Source organism: Atractosteus spatula, chromosome 11 (assembly GCF_055471065.1).
Source record: "Atractosteus spatula isolate fAtrSpa1 chromosome 11, fAtrSpa1.hap1, whole genome shotgun sequence".
In the NCBI taxonomy this organism is placed as follows: Eukaryota; Metazoa; Chordata; class Actinopteri; order Semionotiformes; family Lepisosteidae; genus Atractosteus; species Atractosteus spatula.
Window position 1 is genome coordinate 40129106 of NC_142716.1, and position 17928 is coordinate 40147033.

Consider the following 17928-nt stretch of genomic DNA (forward strand, 5'->3'; position numbering starts at 1 on the left):
TGCGTTACAATATAATTGTAATTTTCTGGAATGTGGGACTTGAGTATTTAAAGGTGTCATTGTCTTACAGGCACAGTTGTTAGAATTCATTGCTTTTTTTCAGCACTTACAGGTCTTCCTGAGTTGGGCATCTTTCACATTCCGCTTGTTTCGGCAAGTTAAGGCTGAATTTTGGGGGGAATTAAAATGAAAATGGTGGTGGATTACTTGATAGACCATTCCACTAGTAATACAGTATAAGGGTTCCAAGCTATCCCCATTTGCTTGGTCAGTGTGCTGAGTTGGGCTTAATTCCTCTGATTGAGCAAATCTTTACCCTGCCATAGTATTTACTGTAGATAGGCATTGATAAAAGACATCAGGTGTATACTGCATTTTTTGCACTGATAATTAGAATAATACTGTACCAACCTCGTGAGACTCTAGTGTTACAAAAATTTTGGAATCAAATTTTGTTTTTTGGTATGCATCAGATTACAATTTACTGTACAGTATATTGTGCATTATTATTATTTTAGTTATGGATTTTTAGTTCACTTTAGTTTATTTGAATTGTATTTTCATGAGTGCGTTTTATTACTAGTAACCATACAGATTGGATGATGGGAGTAGGTGTGAGGTGGGCTCAGAGTGGGCTGAAAAAAGAGTTCTGGAAAAAGACTGTGTCGCTGTAGCAGTACATCAAGGAATTGTCACGACCGCTAACCTGCCCAGACCAGCCCACTAGAGAGCTAACCAGAGCCAGCAGCGGGGCGGTAATTACAAGCGCTGCCGCACGTGTTAACTCGGCACCAGACGCCCTACCGTGTGGCAGGCAGCAGTACTTAAGCCATTCAAACCCGCTTCTTGCTGCTCGGAATTGAGTCTACTCTTTGAGAGCTTTACCTGGCGTTTATGCTGTACTTCGCTTTTTTTTCCTCTCCTGGATACTGGACTCCCCTTTTGCCTCTCGATCTTGGACCTTGCCTTTCGATTCGGGTTGTTTGCCTCTCTTTGTACTTCCTGGATTTTGAACCACCTTCCTTCTTTTTTGACCATGGTCTCGCCTGATGTTCCGGATTGTTTGCCTGCCTCGACACCTACCTACATCTGCGTCTGCACAGGATCCACATACAGTATCTCTTCATTGGGGAATTCCTTACAGGAATATTCTCTCTCTTCTCCTCCCCCCCCCCCCCCCCCCCCACCTTCCATCTTCAGGTTTGCTATTTCTGTTAGCACACAAAACCCTAAAAGAGTACTTGGACACACCATCAGATAGGGATTCATTGCTGCAACAGTTTAGAATTTATGGCATAGACAAGTGGCATTACAAACAACTATTGTAACTATTTAGAACCAAGATTACTAATGTTTATATGCAAAGAGTGAATAAAGCACAGTGAACAGATTGAGCAGGACCAGGAACACTAGACTGCAAGGCTTTCTTTCATAACAGTTGGTACTGAGAAAGACCTCTTTCCTATTCTATGAAAGCAGTTAAAATCAGAATCTCAGTCTTGTAACAATCTCTGTGTGAAGTCTGCTTCACGTTCAACCTCCATATCACTTATGATTTGACTTAATTGTCATAGAAATGCAGAACTGAACACTAAAAGCATTGAGTCAGTGACGTTCATCATAGTATCATAGTGGAAGTTATCTTTAAGTTAATAACACAACAGTCTTAAGGTTTGGTAGAGATACAGCTGAGCTATTTTATTTCAAAGATGTGTTTAACACAGTAGATACAGTATTACACATATAAATTCATATTTTATGAATTTCTGAATCAGAAGAGCTCTTTCATCTTCATTCAGCTGCTTCTTTACCCTGTTGTAAACAGAAGTAAACAGAATTAAATGCTAATACTTAACAATAAATGCTTCACTGAGAAAATCAGATACATTTTAATGACAAACAGTTCCAGAAAAAGGTATGGAAGCTCAATTAGATGTATGGTTTTCTTAAAAACACATTTGACAAACTTTAGAACAGTGTGATCAGTTGTCATTGGTTGAAAGAAATCATGGTGTTTTGACTAACAAAGACCACTGCTCAGACTGCACACCATATGAACAGGTCTAAAGTCTTAAATTGGTGCAATCTCTACCAATTGTATGTGGAAAAGGAGTTGAGCATGGCTAAACATTGCCAAGATCAGTTTTTTTAGTTATTTATGCCTCCAACTCCAAACCCTGTAGATGCTTGGGTGGCTGTGGACTTTATTTGATTGTTTTATCAGTTATCAGTTAGGACGAAAAAAGTGTCGACTTTTTGTTATTTGGCCAATTGGCTTTCAATATGAAAAAGTAAACACCTTTAAGCTCTTCTTTGCTGCTACAAGAGTGGATGGTTTTAGAGGAAAAAATGAATTAGGGATGAAAACTGATGATAGTATTTTAGGGTTTGTGTTTCACAGTTGTTAAAAGAAGAACAGTGTCTTCAGTGTAGGAAACAACTCCACGTGTGGGAGGGAAACTAATGTCAATGAGGCTGTACAGTGTAATGTTTGCTGAGCTGCTGATTTTTCACAATTCTATAGAAAACACACCCTTTTTATAGAGTTCACACTTTATTACACTCATTCTAGAATTTTCACAAAATGCACACTAAATACTGGAAAGTACACCTAAACTGTATACTTCAAAATAATATATATGCTTTTGAAGTCATTCATCCCTCTATCAAGACTTCAGAAGATACAAACATCCTTTGTTTTCTTTTTAAGCATTCAGGCTCTCAAACAATAAATAATTTTTAATGTAAAGCTTTAAGTTCTATGAAATTCAGACATACCCTAAATCAACTCTTAATTGCAGATCTTTCAGATACACCAAGAATTTCAATTTACCTTGGAGCCCATGTCACGGCTCCTGGCTCTCAGCTTGTTAACCTGGCCCTCAGCAATATCAGCACGTTCCTCAGCTTCTTCCAACTCATGCTGCACCTTCCTGAACTTAGAGAGATGGGAGTTGGCCTGTTCCTCCTGAAATTGAAAAAGATGTATTTGAAATATAATGTTGTAATCAGTGATGTAGGAAAGTAAGTAATCAAAGATTGTAAAAACCATGACTTACAGCTTCCTCAGCCTGTCTCTTGTAAGCCTTCACTTTCAATTGCAGCTTGTCGACCAGATCCTGGAGTCGGTTCACATTCTTCTTGTCCTCTTCAGACTGTAGAGAAGAAAACATCATATTTTCAAAAGTGAATTACTGTACTGATATGTACCTTTATGTTAAAGAAGATCCAGTATATCAGTATGTTACCTGGTAGGTGAGCTCCTTGACTCTTCTCTCATATTTTCGGACACCTTTAATGGCCTCAGCTCCACGTCTTTGTTCAGCTTCAAGTTCATTTTCCAGCTCACGCACCTACAAATCCAATCAAATGTGAAAACAAGTCTTTTCTCTGTGTTTGTATGAAACGGACCCTGTTCATCCCACCCAGATTACCCTGGCCTCCAGCTTCTGGAGCTGTTTCTTTCCACCCTTCATTGCCAGCTGCTCAGCCTCATCCAGACGGTGCTGCAGGTCCTTCACTGTGACCTCCAGGTTCTTCTTCATTCTCTCCAGGTGAGAGCTAGTGTCCTGCTCCTTCTTCAGCTCCTCTGCCATCATAGCAGCCTGAAATGTACCAGAAGTGTAGTACCTTTAAGTATGTAATCTCTCATGGTTATCCAGTTTTGTAAGCAAGAAAAAAATATTAAAATGCAGCTGGAAATAGCAATACTTTGTATAACTCACATCGGTGATAGCTTTCTTGGCCTTTTCTTCTGCATTTCTTGCTTCCTGGATGGTATCATCAACTTCACCTTGAAGCTGAGCAATGTCACTCTCAAGCTTCTTCTTGGTGTTGATCAAGCTGGTATTCTGAGACAATGAGATTATTTGTAGTAAGCGTCAATATAGTCCAAATACCACCTTCACTGTCAGTCAAAATATTATTTTGTATATTGGTTTAAGAGCTTTATTTAAATAATTAAAAATAATTATTTTAAAAATAGTCATTTATATGAAATTAAAGATTAATGTTTGATAAAGAACTTAGAAAATTTTAATTTTGTCACCTGGGAGTGCAGGAGTTGGACACGCTCACTGGCATCAATCAGTTCCTGCTCAGCCACTTTGCGGCCTCTCTCAGTCTGTTCCAGGGCAGCCCTCAGTTCCTCAATCTCAGCCTGCATCAGGTTGTTCCTGCGCTCCACCATGGCAACCTGTTCCTTCATGTCCTCCTGTCCTCTAAGGGCATCATCTAGGTGCAACTGGGCATCCTGATTAAAATATTTATGTAAATATGTTGTAAAATGAATATCACACTTGTAATTGAAAATAATATTTGATAGCAGTTCCATACCTTGAGTTGTCCTTGGACATTCCTCAGTTGTTTCTGGGCTTCAGCAGCCTGGCGGTTGGAATGGCTCAGCTGAATTTCCATCTCATTGAGATCTCCTTCCATTTTCTTCTTAATTCTGAGGGCATCATTTCTGCTCCTAATCTCTGCATCAAGAGAACTCTGCATGGTGTCCACAATCCTCTGGTTGTTTCTCTTCATTTGCTCAATTTCCTCATCCTTCTCAGCAATCTTTCTGTCCACTTCAGACTTGATTTGGTTCAATTCCAGTTGGACACGAAGGATCTTTGACTCCTCGTGCTCCAGTGATGCCTGTTATTTAAAGAATTAGCAATTTTTGAATTTGTATGTAGACATCTTGGAAGGCAATTCTGTTTTAAAACACAAATAGTCTATGTCTCTAAACACAAAGAATTGAATTGAAAATTGTTTTGTTTTTCATCTTTTGATGAATTGACATTAATTGACAAAAGTTTCTCATTTTTAGCCATAATAATCGATATATTACCTTGATTTGTTTATTTGTGACGTTGGGTAAGTCCTTTTTATTGAAAGAATGGAAGACATGTTTTAAGGCGATGTGCACATTTTAAAACTTCAATATAAAAACATTGACGTCTGAAACACCTGAAGATGTCATTTATACTTAAATCTATTAAATTCATTAGATGTATTACCTCAGCTTCTTCCAGTGCGGTTTGAATTTCAGTCTTCTCTGTTTCCACCTGTTTCTTTGCTTTTTCCAGTTCATGAATGGTCTTTCCAGTCTCACCAATCTGTTCAGTGAGGTCTGAGATCTCCTCTGTAATAAAGGCAAATGGACAACATTATAACACAAATGTCGACACTGAATTGTAAAAAAAAGAATTGTCAGAAATAGTTGTAAAAAGTAACAGAAAACAGATTAAATACAGGTGATCACTTACCTGAAAGACACAAATTATAAAATATACATTGAAATTCACATTTACAATACACTCGTTGTTCCATATCTTAAATATAAGATATACGGTTATGTTTAAATATGTTTAATACCAATAGGTTCTTCCCTTTTTGTACTTACGCTGCAAGTTCTTGTTCTCCCGTTTAAGGGTCTCAAGATGATCCAGAGCCTCTTCATAGGAGTTCTTCATCTTGAAGACCTCAGTGCTGAGAGAGCGAGCTTCTTTCTGAGCAGCTTCCAGCTCAGCCTGGCCTTCCTCAAACTTCTGCTTCCATTCTGCCAGAACCTGAATAAAAGAATTGCGGAAATATGAAATACAGTAGTATATCAGACACTTACTCATGAGGATTGAGGTGTCTTATTTTAAACTAATTGAACTGTTTTTTGCACTTCTATATGAATTGCTTCTTCACCTTGTCAAAGTTTCTCTGCTTCTTGTCAAGGTTAGCAGCCTGGGCATTTGCTCTCTCCACATCAATCATGAGGTCCTCCACTTCACCCTGAAGTCTCTGCTTGGTCTTTTCCAGAGAGGCACACTTGGAGTTCACAGCCTCAATTTGTTCCTCAGCATCTTGGAGCCGCTGGGCGAGCTTTTTCCTGTGGAAAGTGATGATTTTTAGAATTTGTTCAATCATTTTAGATTTCACAGTAAAGCACTCAGTTTAACAGTAGAAATAATGCAGTTACTTGGCCTCCTCAAGCTCCTCAGTGCGCTGGATGGCGTCAGTCTCATATTTTGTCCTCCATTGAGCCACTTCACTGTTGGCCTTGGACAATGAGCGCTGCAGCTCTGCCTTGGCCTCCTGCTCCTCCTCATATTGCTCCCGAAGCAGGTCACAGTCATGGCGGGCGGACTGGAGACCATGAGCCAGGGCATTCTTAGCCTTGAAAAGATGTAGAACAATTAAAATCATATGCTTTCATGATGTAGCGATTACTTTTGTTCCTTTCAGACACTCTAACTTGCATTATGTTTGTGTCCTTGTTAATGTACAATAGGTAGTAATAAATACAGCTGAACAAATACATCTGACTTTTGATTTTTGCATTATATTTGAAATAGGGCTACTTACTTTTATTTCTTCCTCCAGCTGCCTCTTCATCTCCTCAGTTTGCTGAGTGAAGGCCTGTTTACCTCTTGTGAGCTGGGAAACCAGAGCTTCTTTCTCTTCCAACTGACGAACAAACTCACCTTATGAAAAGCAAAACAAACTGAACTTTTAATTATTCATGTAGAAAAAACAAAAAAAATTGAATCATTATTACATATAAGGCATACCATTTTCTGTCTGAAGTCTTGCTTTTTGTGCGCTAATGTCATTAATCTGACGTAGATTTTCATCACTCTTTGTCTTCAGTTCACTCAGTTGGTCCTCCAGGGTACGGCACATCTTCTCCAGATTAGCCTGTTGTAAAATAAAATTCATGCCTTGTAGTTAAAACAGTAAAAATCTTTACATATAGTTTGCATATGTGGTAGAAATTGACATTTACCTTAGCCTTGGCAACTGCTTCCATGTTGCTGGAAAGGTCATCGATTTCCATTTTGTACTCGCTCTTCTCCTTCTCCAGCTTCTGTTTGACTCTCTGCAGGTTGTCAATCTGCTCCCCTAATTCTGCCACACTGTCAGCCTGCTTCTTGCGGAGAGCTGCTGCAGTGGCTTCATGCTGCAGAGTGGCCTCTTCAAGGTCACGGCGGAGCTTCTGGAACTCAGCTTCACGTTTCTTGTTCATCTCAATCTGGGCAGAAGTTGCTCCTCCAGCTTCTTCAAGTCTTTCACTGATCTCCTCAAGTTCCCTGGAGAGGTCAGACCTCTGCTTCTCAACCTTGGCCCGAGCAGCACGTTCAGCCTCAATTTCCTCTTCAAGCTCTTCAATACGAGCCTATGGAATATGGAATAATATGAAGATGTCCAGGGTGAAGTTGAGATTAAACAGTACAAACAGATCAGATTATCTCAAATTAAACATCTTTTGTAGTACCTGGAGCTCCTTAATCTTCTTCTGCAGTTGGGCACCCAGGGCTTGTTCATCCTCAATCTTGCTGAGGAACTGGCTTATTTCAAAGTCCTTCCTGTGAAGTACAAAGGATATTTCCAGTAAGTTTGTGTATTAAAAGCATCTTCAAATTTAAAATATCTTTAATATACTTTGACAAAGTCTTACTTCTTGATCTTCTCCTCTGATTGCTGCTTGTCATTTTCCAGATCCATGACAGTTTCTTGAGAGAGTTTCAGATCACCCTCCAGCTTCCTCTTGGCTCTCTCCAGGTCCATTCGGAGTTTCTTTTCTTGTTCCAGTGAACCTTCAAGCTAGAATTTTTGACAAACTATTAACTTTAGTTCAAGCTGTCTGAATATATGGTTAGTTTGTATTATGATGTGTCACTTACATCATCCACTTGCTGTTCAAGCTTTGTCTTGGCTTTAGACAGAGTGTTGACTTTGTCTTCCTCTGCTTGCAGATCATCAAGGGTCTGTTGATGAGCCTCTTGGAGAGCTTTCTTCTCCTTGGTTAGCTTAGCAATGCTTTCATCCTGACTGGCCATCTCTTCTGTCAGGTTTTTAACCTAGTTTTAGGTGAAAAACAGAGGAGAGGAGTTAAATGTTTTAGCATACCATTATGCTACTATACCATCTAACCATTATGAGTAGTTAGTTATTTTAGACATTTTGAAAGCAAACCTTATTTTCTGTGGCATGTTTCTCCTTCTCCACTTTGGCCAAGGTGAGCTCTAAGTCATCAATATCTTTCTTGAGCTCAGAGCACTCATCCTCCAGTTTCCTCTTCTTGGCTGTCAGTTCAGCATTCATTTCCTCTTCATCCTCCAGTCTCTCTGATATCTCTTTCACTTTGGCCTCAAGCTGAATTTTGTTTTTGATCAGCCCCTCACACCTTTCTTCAGCATCTGAGAGACCCTCCATTTCCTGTTGATATTTATTTGAATCTTAATATTTACTTTCAGTACATATGTATATTCTCTCTATTCATTGTAAGTTTCATTTCACACCTCTTTTCACCTATCCTGACTTCACACTACCTGATTGGCCGCTCTGTCAGTCCCCTGCTCCCGCCTGCCGCCCCTCCTCTCTCCCAGCTTTTGTTCTCCTATGCTACATTACGTTTGCTTACTGCCCTGTCTTTCTCACACCTGAAGAAGGCTTTGTGTTTTCTTTCTTCTCTTTTCAGCATGGAATAAACCTATTACTTGTTTATGTGTAAATTCCTCCTTATTTAGTTAAGAAGGTAAAAATCAAATTTTATAAATATACTTGTTAAATAAAATTACATATTTTTCAGCAATAGCTCCATACAGTACTATTATTTAGTATTTAAGAATGGAAAGGTAGTGCTTACAGACTGCACTTGTAACTGCAGGTCATTCTTCTCCTGCAGCAGAGAAACCATTTTCTCCTCAAGCTCCTTTCTCTTAGCTTCTGCCTTTGCCAGGTCTTCCTTGCACTTGGCAAACTCTTCCTTCATGTTGGCCATCTCCTTCTCAGCCTCTGCACTCTTCAGAAGAGGCTTGATCTTGAAGTACAGCTTCATCCATGGCCAGTGTTTCACATTCATGAATGAGCGGATGTTGTACTGGATGGTGTAAATGGACTCTCTGTATGAATAAAATAACATTTAATAAAATCCACAATGGTTCTTCAGATCTAAGTTGTCAGAGGAGGTGGGTGATATTGTAGTAGTACAATCTGAACTGGATTCGTTTGAAATTATTAAATTTGAAATCATCTTTTAATATTTTGTATTACTTAGTTACTTATGCTGCTGTCTGGAATTTGCTCTGGAATTTCATTTTGTTCTACAGACAAACGTTTATAAGCCAAAAGTAACATTTGATTTGATTTGAGAACCCTTTTCATCCACTACTGAAATGTACTGCAGCTGCTGTTGTGCAACAGCCTTCCCACCACACAGCAGGTGAAGAAGTCCAAAATTACTTCAACAGTTGAATTTCCAGAGAGTTTTAATAAGTTCACATTGTACAAAACCAGAGGAGAATTAGGTGAAGACACTGGTGTTCATACGTCTAAACCTAAAAAAACAGGAGTTCTTTATAGACCAATTATTCAGGACCTCCGTCTCATCTAAAGATTGGTACATTCTACAATATTCTGCTCAATGAGGCTATTGATTTGGAAATTGTGTTCCTAAGATTGAGTACCAATTTGTCATCAATCAACACAATTTTCAGCAGAAGCACAACTTTTTTATAGATCTCTGATCACAAAGCTTCCTTAGCTTTTGAGATTTGACTTGACAAGGCTAGAAAATAGTTCAAAGTTCAAGTAGTGCCATCGATCTTTATATAAAAATAAGCCTGCTATTTACAATTATTTCTGTATTGTTTTGGATATTTATAATCTCTTAATTATATTTTATGGCCAGCAGCCATATCACCCTGCAACTCACAACTGGCAACACATTGAAGCTAAGCAGGTGTCAGGACCTGGATGGGAGACTTCCTAGAAAAAACCTAAAGCTCCTGCGGGAAAAGGTGTTAGTGGGGCCCAACAGGGGGTGCTCACCCTGCGGCCTGTGTGGGACCTAATGGCCCAGTATAGTGATGGGGAAACTATACTGTAAAAAAGGCGCCGTCCTTCGGATGAGATATAAAATGAGGTCCTGACTCTCTGTGGTCATTAAAAATCGCAGGGCGTTTCTCAAAAAGAGTAGGGGTGTAATCCCAGCGTCCTGGCCAAGTTTCCCATTGGCCCTTACCAATCATGGCCTCCTAATAATCCCCATCTATGAATTGGCTTCATTACTCTGTTCTCCTCCCCACTAATAGCTGATGTGTGGTGAGTGTACTGGCGCAATCTGGCTGCCGTCACATCATCCAGGTGGATGCTGCACATTGGTGGTGGTGGAGGGGACCTGTAAAATGCTTTGAGTGGAGTGTCCAGAAAAGTGCTATGTAAGTGTAAGCAGTTAATTAATGTTTTTATGGTGGTAATTGTTATTGAATTCTTACCTCCTTTCCATCATCTTCACAAATTCCTTTCTCATGAGGTATCCACGGCACAGAGCCTGAGTACAAGTGATGAGGGCAGCTAGTTTCTCATCTCTCATCTCCTCAAGAGTACCCAGCAGACCAGCTTTGAAGAATACCTGGAGACAAGGGAAATAAAAGATCAAATTGGTGATCAGACTAACTAACAAATTCCACCATTACAAAATTCAAAAATTACTGAAACTGAATCATTTTTTTGTCCTATTTCTCATTTCTCAATTATGTACAGTAAATGTTCAAATTAATAAGTAATTTTCCATCTCTTTTTTCTTCATTCTCTGTACATCTCATTTTTTTGTTGTAGTATTAGCTGTGGCATGATGAACAAGTGAAAAGGTACTATGGACTAATTTCCTTCTATTTGTGCTGTTTTAACCCTACAGTACCTTAGTGTGCCCAAATTTATATTGAGTGTGGTCGACATCAATTGATCCCAAGAGCTTCTCCGAAGCCTTCTTGCTGTCAATGAACTGACCCTCTGGGATAGCGCTGGCATTCAGAACTTTGTATCTTTCAGAAAGTTAGACAAAATTAAAATAACATGAAATTTACTAACGTGCTTGAATGTTTACATGCATATATCCACATACTGTATGACATGAGTTAAAAACTTTATGGTACCTTTGCTTGAAGTCTCCATACAGGATTCTACTTGGGAATCCTTTCCTACAAATTCTGATACCTTCCAGTACACCGTTACACCTCAGCTGGTGGATAACCAGGAAGTTCTCCATAAGACCTTAAAAAATGAAATATTAACTGACCCTTAGTTTAAAAAACGTGTTGAAAAGCAACATGTTACTTAAATACTCTAGTGGTATTCATTTGAAAGCACATTCACAGTACCTGGTGTCTTAGATTCATTTGGAATCAGGCATCGCACAAAGTGAGGATGGGTGCTTCGTAGGTTGGTCATCAGCTTGCCCAAGTTCTCCTGTAGAGTAATAGAAAGATACTTGCAATAACACATAAATTGTTTGATTGTAGATATCATAAGAAGTGCAGTATGTTTAAAGACATTACCTCTGAATTAAAAAGAATGTGTATTTTTATTGAAGGGAACTGCTGTTTTTAAATTAATTCAAGAATGTTTGCTTAAAAATACCTTACCCTGAAGAGAGCAGACACAGTCTGGAAAGAACCACCCTTCTTCTTGCCTCCCTTCTTTCCACCAGACTCTTTAGAAAGTACATGTTTAAAAGATTAGATTTCATAGAAAGCTCTTGAAATACAATTCTGCCCCTTTAAAAGTTTAAAATGTTTTTAAGAAAAACAAATTTTAAAATAAAATCATACCAGCTTCTGTGGAGGAAAAGCTGGCATAGAGTAAAGCCAGCAGTTTGACGGAGGATTTCTGGTACAGCTGCACAACAGACTCATTCAGGGGGTCCTTGTTCTTGTCCAGCCAGCCACTGACGTTGTAGTCCACTGTGCCTGCGTAGTGCACCAGGGAGAAGTGGGCCTCAGCCTTGCCTTTGGCAGGCTTGGGCTTCTGGAAGCAGTTGGTCTTGCCAAGATGCTGGTCATAGAGCTTGTTCTTGAAGGTTGTGTCTGAGGCCTTGGGGAACATGCACTCCTCTTCAAGGATGGAGAAGATTCCCATTGGCTGTTCAGACAAATTATATCAGATGATATGGATTAAAACTTAGTCCATATGATCAAATATGGATAATATAGAAGGCAAAACTCAGTATCATCTTGAATTGCATCAATAATCATACAAACCTTCTCAATGAGCTCAATGCAGGCAGCCAAGTCCATACCAAAGTCAATGAACTCCCACTCAATTCCCTCTTTCTTGTACTCTTCTTGTTCCAGTACAAACATGTGGTGATTGAAGAACTGTTGCAGCTTCTCATTGGTGAAGTTGATGCACAGCTGTTCCAAGCTGTTAAACTGTGCAGATAAATAAAACAGTGCTTAAAACATCAGGTGTCATACATACATGGTACTGTATGTACTGTATCCAAGAAGTATTGATAAATTAATAGTATGTAAATTTATATCATGTTTAATGAGTTCAGATCTGCAATTCCATCTTTTGTTGTCAGTAATGGTGCTGAATATTAGATTTCAACATTTCAAATGCTATTTTTTAAGTAAAACAGTATGCATTAGAAAATATTACTTACATCAAAGATCTCAAATCCTGCAATATCCAGGACACCAATGAAGAACTGTCTTGGCTGTTTAGTGTCCAACATCTGGTTAATGCGGATAACCATCCACAAGAACATCTTCTCATACACAGACTTAGCCAGAGCACCAACTGCATTGTTGACCTAGTAAAGGAATTAATTGTAAAAAAATCATATGATAAATAATTGAAATATTGAAAAATAAATTGTACTAAATATGCATTTAAAAACAAATTGAAATTAATATTTAAAAATACCAATATTTCAATAAGTAAAAGTCTAAATACAATACCTGCTGAACAGTCTGCCCCTTGGTCACAAACTCATTCCCCACTTTTACTCGTGGGTAGCACAGGGCTTTGAGCAGGTCTGCTGAGTTCAGGCCCATGAGATAAGCAATTTTGTCTGCCACTGAAATAAAAAAAACAAGGTGACGGGTATTTGTAATGGGTTCTTTCGGTAGAAGCACAACCACGTGTTTTCCACAAAACCTTATCTACCATGCACATCAAGTCCTTGTCAGAGAATGAAGACAGAAGTATGAAAGTTCTGTTGAAGAATGTGTTTAAGAATCCACAGTAAAATGCAAAAATAGTACTTCAGAATGAAATTTGATAATATAATCTAGTAAAATACAAAATAATTCATGCATGGTGTCAGATGCTTCATGCATTGTTTTAGGTAGGACATTTGTCCTAGGAGTAATCAAGGAAAGTTTTCTTTTGTCTCTGATTAACAACAAAGACAAGCACAAGGACTACCCAGCACATTCTCTGAGACATGTAGTTAATAGTGGCTGCTGTAGAACTGAGGTTTAGTACCGGCTTCAAATTGGTTTAAGAAATACAAAAAATATTTTTATTAATATTTACCATTTCTTATACGTGAGGTTACTTTTTACATAATAAGATAATTGGTAAGTTTATTCAAACTTTAAAGGAAATATTTTATTAACAGTATATGTGTGTATTCTTCAGTGTATTGAGAGAGATATACAGCATTTAAAAAGCATGCACAGCTTACCCTCAGTGCCATCAGGCTCAGCCTGCTCCTCTCGCTGTTTCTGCTTAAACTTCAAATTGCCATGGTGCATCACAGCTCCTGTCAGCTTGTAGATACCATTTTTTTCTTCTGGAGTGAACCCCAGGATATCAATAGCAGTCTGAATAATTGCACATGTTCCACATTAGAAAATATATATTTCTCAACACATATATAACAGTGAACACATTATTACTTAATCAATGCAACTTACATCTGTAGCAACCAGCTCCTCCTTGTCATCAATGCTGGCCACAGTGATCTGACCCATGCTGATCATGGGGAAGTCATAGGGGTTGGTGGTGATAAGGAGCATTTCTGTAAGAAAAAAAGAAACAAAAACAGTCTAAATACTGTGCACTAACTAATGTTATATTGAAGTGATCACTGGAAAAGTATTACAATTGTCAGTTTTCACCCACCTATGAGCTCTGGTTTGTGGTTGGTCATTATCTGGTAAAAGATGTGGTAGCTCCTTTCATCTGACAACTGGAATGTTACTCTGGACTTCTCCAGCAAATCTGTGAAATAATAGAAGTAAAAATATATATTTTAAAATTCTGAAGAGATATGGGAGTAAGCTACATGTTTGTGAACTACTAAGAATTAAAATAACTCACAAGTCTCAATGTCAGCAGAAGCCAGTTTTCCTGAGGTTCCAAAATGAATTCTGATGAATTTACCCTATTGATTATGCAAATAATACATATTAGAAAACTAATATATTTGACAAATGAACTGGTACTGTGTGAGACTAATAGAAGACTAACTCACAAAGCGAGAGGAGTTGTCATTCCTCACTGTCTTGGCATTTCCAAAAGCCTCCAGCAGAGGGTTGGCTGAAATGATTTGATCCTCCAGAGTTCCCTGCAAAGGACATGGCATCATCACTCAGTGGGTTACAGACAAGATCTCTTCAGCTGTTCCTGATCCATTAGCAGTGTTATCTAACCTGCATTTTGCCAGAGGTTTGCTCTTTCTTCTTTTCCCCAATTGCTGCGATTGTGGCAAAGTACTGGATGACACGTTTCGTGTTCACAGTCTTTCCAGCACCAGATTCTCCACTGAGGATAAACAGAGGTTTATTTAAAAGAAAAGAAAATAAGAAGATGCAATATTTTTCTAAAATGTGATAGAATGCATTACTTACGTGATGAGGATAGACTGGTTTTCCCTATCTGTAAAAAAAGTATTATTTAAATTTGTTATAAAGTTTGAAAAAACTGTTTAACAAGTAAACCTACTGTATATTAATAACTGCAAGATTTAAGTACTTACGTACCTGTGAGCATGTTCTGATAGGCGTTATCAGAGACAGAGAAGATGTGTGGCGGAGCCTCCATGCGCTTTTTGCCTCTGTAGGCTGCCACCACCTCAGGGTTGTACACTGGGAGCCACTTGTAGGGGTTCACAGTCACACAGAACAGCCCAGAGTAGGTCTGAAATAGTGGGAGTCAACATTAAACCACATATAAATCATTATTAATTAATGTAGAATGCTTTGATTCTTATTCAAACACTTACGTAAATCATCCATGCTGCGTAACGCTCTTTGAGGTTGTAAAGCACAGAGGCTTCATTGAGGTGAGTCATCATGGCCATGTCCTCAATTTTATCGAACTTGGGAGGGTTCATTGGGAAGACTTCATCCTCCTTAACTGTTAATGTCTGAAAAGTCAGATGTTCATTCATAATTAATACAGTAGATTAAGTAAAAACCTTGAGATTTCCATTACTCTTGCTAGGTGTTACTTACTTGCCCACCCTCAGTTTTGACGGTGGCTTTGCCCCCTTCCTTACTCTGAAGGATGCCTTTGAGGTACAGCTCCTTGGGTTCAGACACAAAAACTGCGGTTTTGGCATCAAAGGGTTTGTTTTGTGCCTCAATTCTCTCCTTCTCTGGCTTCCGGAGGTATATGGCAGCTGGGCCAAATACAGCCATCTCTGCGTCGGTACTCATGGTGGCAGTTTATTCTGTGTTAAAAAAGCACAATTAGCATGTTGATGTAGCAAGTCAATTCTTAATTAACAGTTGCAATATTTTCTTGAAATTTAGTCTTTCTTCTGTTTCAAATGGAGAAAAAATTGGATTTAGGATTATTAAAATTATCTAGAGTTCTTGCATCCTATGTGATAATGTTAAGATAGTATTTGCCTACATTTTGTTTTTTGCTCTACTAAAAAAGTCCTATAAAATATTTCATAATACTGTATGCAAACTCTTTAGTGGACAGTGTGAATATCAATCATAATTGTGTACATTTTCATTCCAGCTAAACTCTTAACTACTTACAGTAAATCAGCTCATTATTGGCCTGATTTAACCAGTTCAACAGTTTCACTTAGCACTTCAAGCTAGGATCAGGACTGGACATCCCTCTTACAATTACATTTTTTTTAAATGATTGTTTTGTATGTTGGTCTACTTAATTTCCTGCTGTCTGTGCTAAAGTTAGCTTTCTGCTAAGCAAAAACAAAAACACAGATTCCTTACCTCTCTTTCTAGTCAGCACAGGGAAAAGGTTTAATTCTCCGCAGCACTGGAAAAAAGAAAACTTTTGAATTATCCCTTCTTTTAATTCATTTTAGATTTCAATCTCTGTATGGAAGACAAGCACTAATAATGCTAAACTGCCAGAAGTAAGAGAAAATAAATTTGATCAAAAACCCCCTTTGTGTGGTTGAATGAATTGTGGAAAACAGTGTCATTCAAAAGCTACTGTATTAGACCAATCTGAAAGGTGTGTGAACATTTATGGTACAGTTGTGGATAGAACTGCTTTCATTTTTCTTTCTTTGTTTCTCTTACTGTAAATGTATTCCATGTGTAAATACAAAAACAACCACAGTAGCTTACCACTAGTTGGATTGTGACAGGCTTCCCACTGACGGGAGAGCCTCACTGACTCTCCTTTTATTGAGCTCATTCTGTCACTCAAGCAAGCGTGCTCACTGTATTTGGTCATGAAATTCTGTACTCTTGTCAGATATGCATTGTCCATTTCTATCTAGCATGTACTGTATATTTGGATCAGATTTTTCAAGAGACTTGTATAATATATTCCATTTATAACATTGCTGGGTTACATGAAATAAACGTTAAGGATCTTTTTATTCTTTCAATTTTCTCACAGCACATCTAGATGCTTATACTTTGAATTTAGATTAAAAATTTACTAATCATCTCAGAAGAGCTCTTGTTTTATTTGAATTTTGTGATAATCGTTTCTTGTAAAACTTTCCAGGGACAGTGTAAAATGTGAACACTAAACTATGGTGCTGCATCACATGTATTAAAGAGGTTTGTCTGTAGGTGTCCCCTATAGTTCATAAATAAATGCTTGGGACTAAAATATCTGATGACGGTTTCAAAGCTTTACATTGTTTTAACATAATGAATACCTTTCACCTGGATAGACCTGCCTGTACATTTTACAAGAGTGAATTTGTGCTTTAAAACAAGTTTTTGTTTGAAAATAAAAACGTACAGTAAGTATATTAAATACATCTCACATTTTCAATTTGGAAAAGAAAATAAGTAACAGCCCCAATGTGAGCATCTAATGAATTTATTTGTCTTTATAGTCACATTGCTAAAATGAAGGAATAAGCAAAGCTAGTATCTACATCCTTTGAACTGCATCAGGACTGACAGTCCTCTCAAGCTAATTTACAACTGCTTGTAAACCCAAAATACCTACAGAGAGACTTTACAAGGTATTAGAAAATGGTGTCAGATTTTAAATTCCAAAAGTCACATCTCATTACGGAGAGTAAAGAGAGAAGAAAAGCTGATTTGTTAATCTTATCTAGAATTAATTTTAATACCTCATTAATAATGGATATGGATTTATTCACACAAAGGACTCATGAATAGTATGAAAATTGACTATACATGTGTTAAAAACGTTTATGTTTTAAATAAATAAAACTGTGTTCTTTTGGGAATTGTGTACATACTTTGTACAGGAAAATTAAAAAGAAAATAATGTGGAGCAATAGGTTAAGAATTTTCAAATATTGCATATATTGAATGCAAATAATGATAATATTCTGAGCACAACATTTCTCTTTGTACTGAAAAAATAATTAGATGTAGTATTTTAATTTGTTATGTGATGTTTAATATCAGTTTCCTTTCCTCTTTCAAATAAGCTTTAATCCACAGCCAGCATTTAAGATCAGTGCATAGCATGCATAGTATGTGATGTGCTGACATTGGAGATGGATCCTGTTTTGGCTGCTGTGGGGGAGCCCATAAATGTCAATGATATACATTATCATAAACCTTGCCAGCCATGAAGCATGGAATCAATTTAGCTGACATGGTGGTTTCCATTTCCAATTTAGCAAATAAAAGTAGCAATTGAAGTACATAATTAACAGACTTAGAACTGAATCATCACTATTTGAAAAAATGCAAAGAAATTTGTAACTTTTATTTTGAC

General features: G+C 37.8%; 1 protein-coding gene and 1 long non-coding RNA gene across 2 annotated transcripts in view; one reads left to right on the top strand and one right to left on the bottom strand.

The window, feature by feature from the left end:
* Positions 1 to 17928, top strand: part of LOC148824048 (uncharacterized) — a 60084-nt gene that overhangs the window by 7942 nt on the left and 34214 nt on the right. The window lies entirely within an intron of this gene.
* LOC148824049 (myosin heavy chain, fast skeletal muscle-like) lies at positions 1673 to 16007 on the bottom strand. The gene is made up of 40 exons (XM_088927576.1): positions 15975 to 16007; positions 15237 to 15454; positions 15005 to 15148; positions 14763 to 14919; positions 14631 to 14658; positions 14433 to 14544; positions 14255 to 14347; positions 14101 to 14164; positions 13903 to 14001; positions 13695 to 13798; positions 13463 to 13601; positions 12732 to 12850; positions 12434 to 12583; positions 12027 to 12197; positions 11598 to 11907; positions 11412 to 11479; positions 11148 to 11235; positions 10923 to 11040; positions 10688 to 10811; positions 10263 to 10399; positions 8633 to 8888; positions 7960 to 8202; positions 7668 to 7844; positions 7442 to 7587; positions 7259 to 7349; positions 6770 to 7159; positions 6555 to 6681; positions 6349 to 6467; positions 5963 to 6159; positions 5689 to 5872; positions 5396 to 5561; positions 5010 to 5134; positions 4336 to 4644; positions 4049 to 4252; positions 3726 to 3851; positions 3435 to 3605; positions 3249 to 3353; positions 3060 to 3155; positions 2834 to 2968; positions 1673 to 1812 (listed from the first exon to the last, which is right to left on the bottom strand). Exons 2-40 carry the CDS (start codon positions 15438 to 15440, stop codon positions 1792 to 1794), a joined length of 5817 nt encoding a protein of 1938 aa, XP_088783702.1. The 5' UTR covers positions 15441 to 15454; positions 15975 to 16007; the 3' UTR covers positions 1673 to 1791.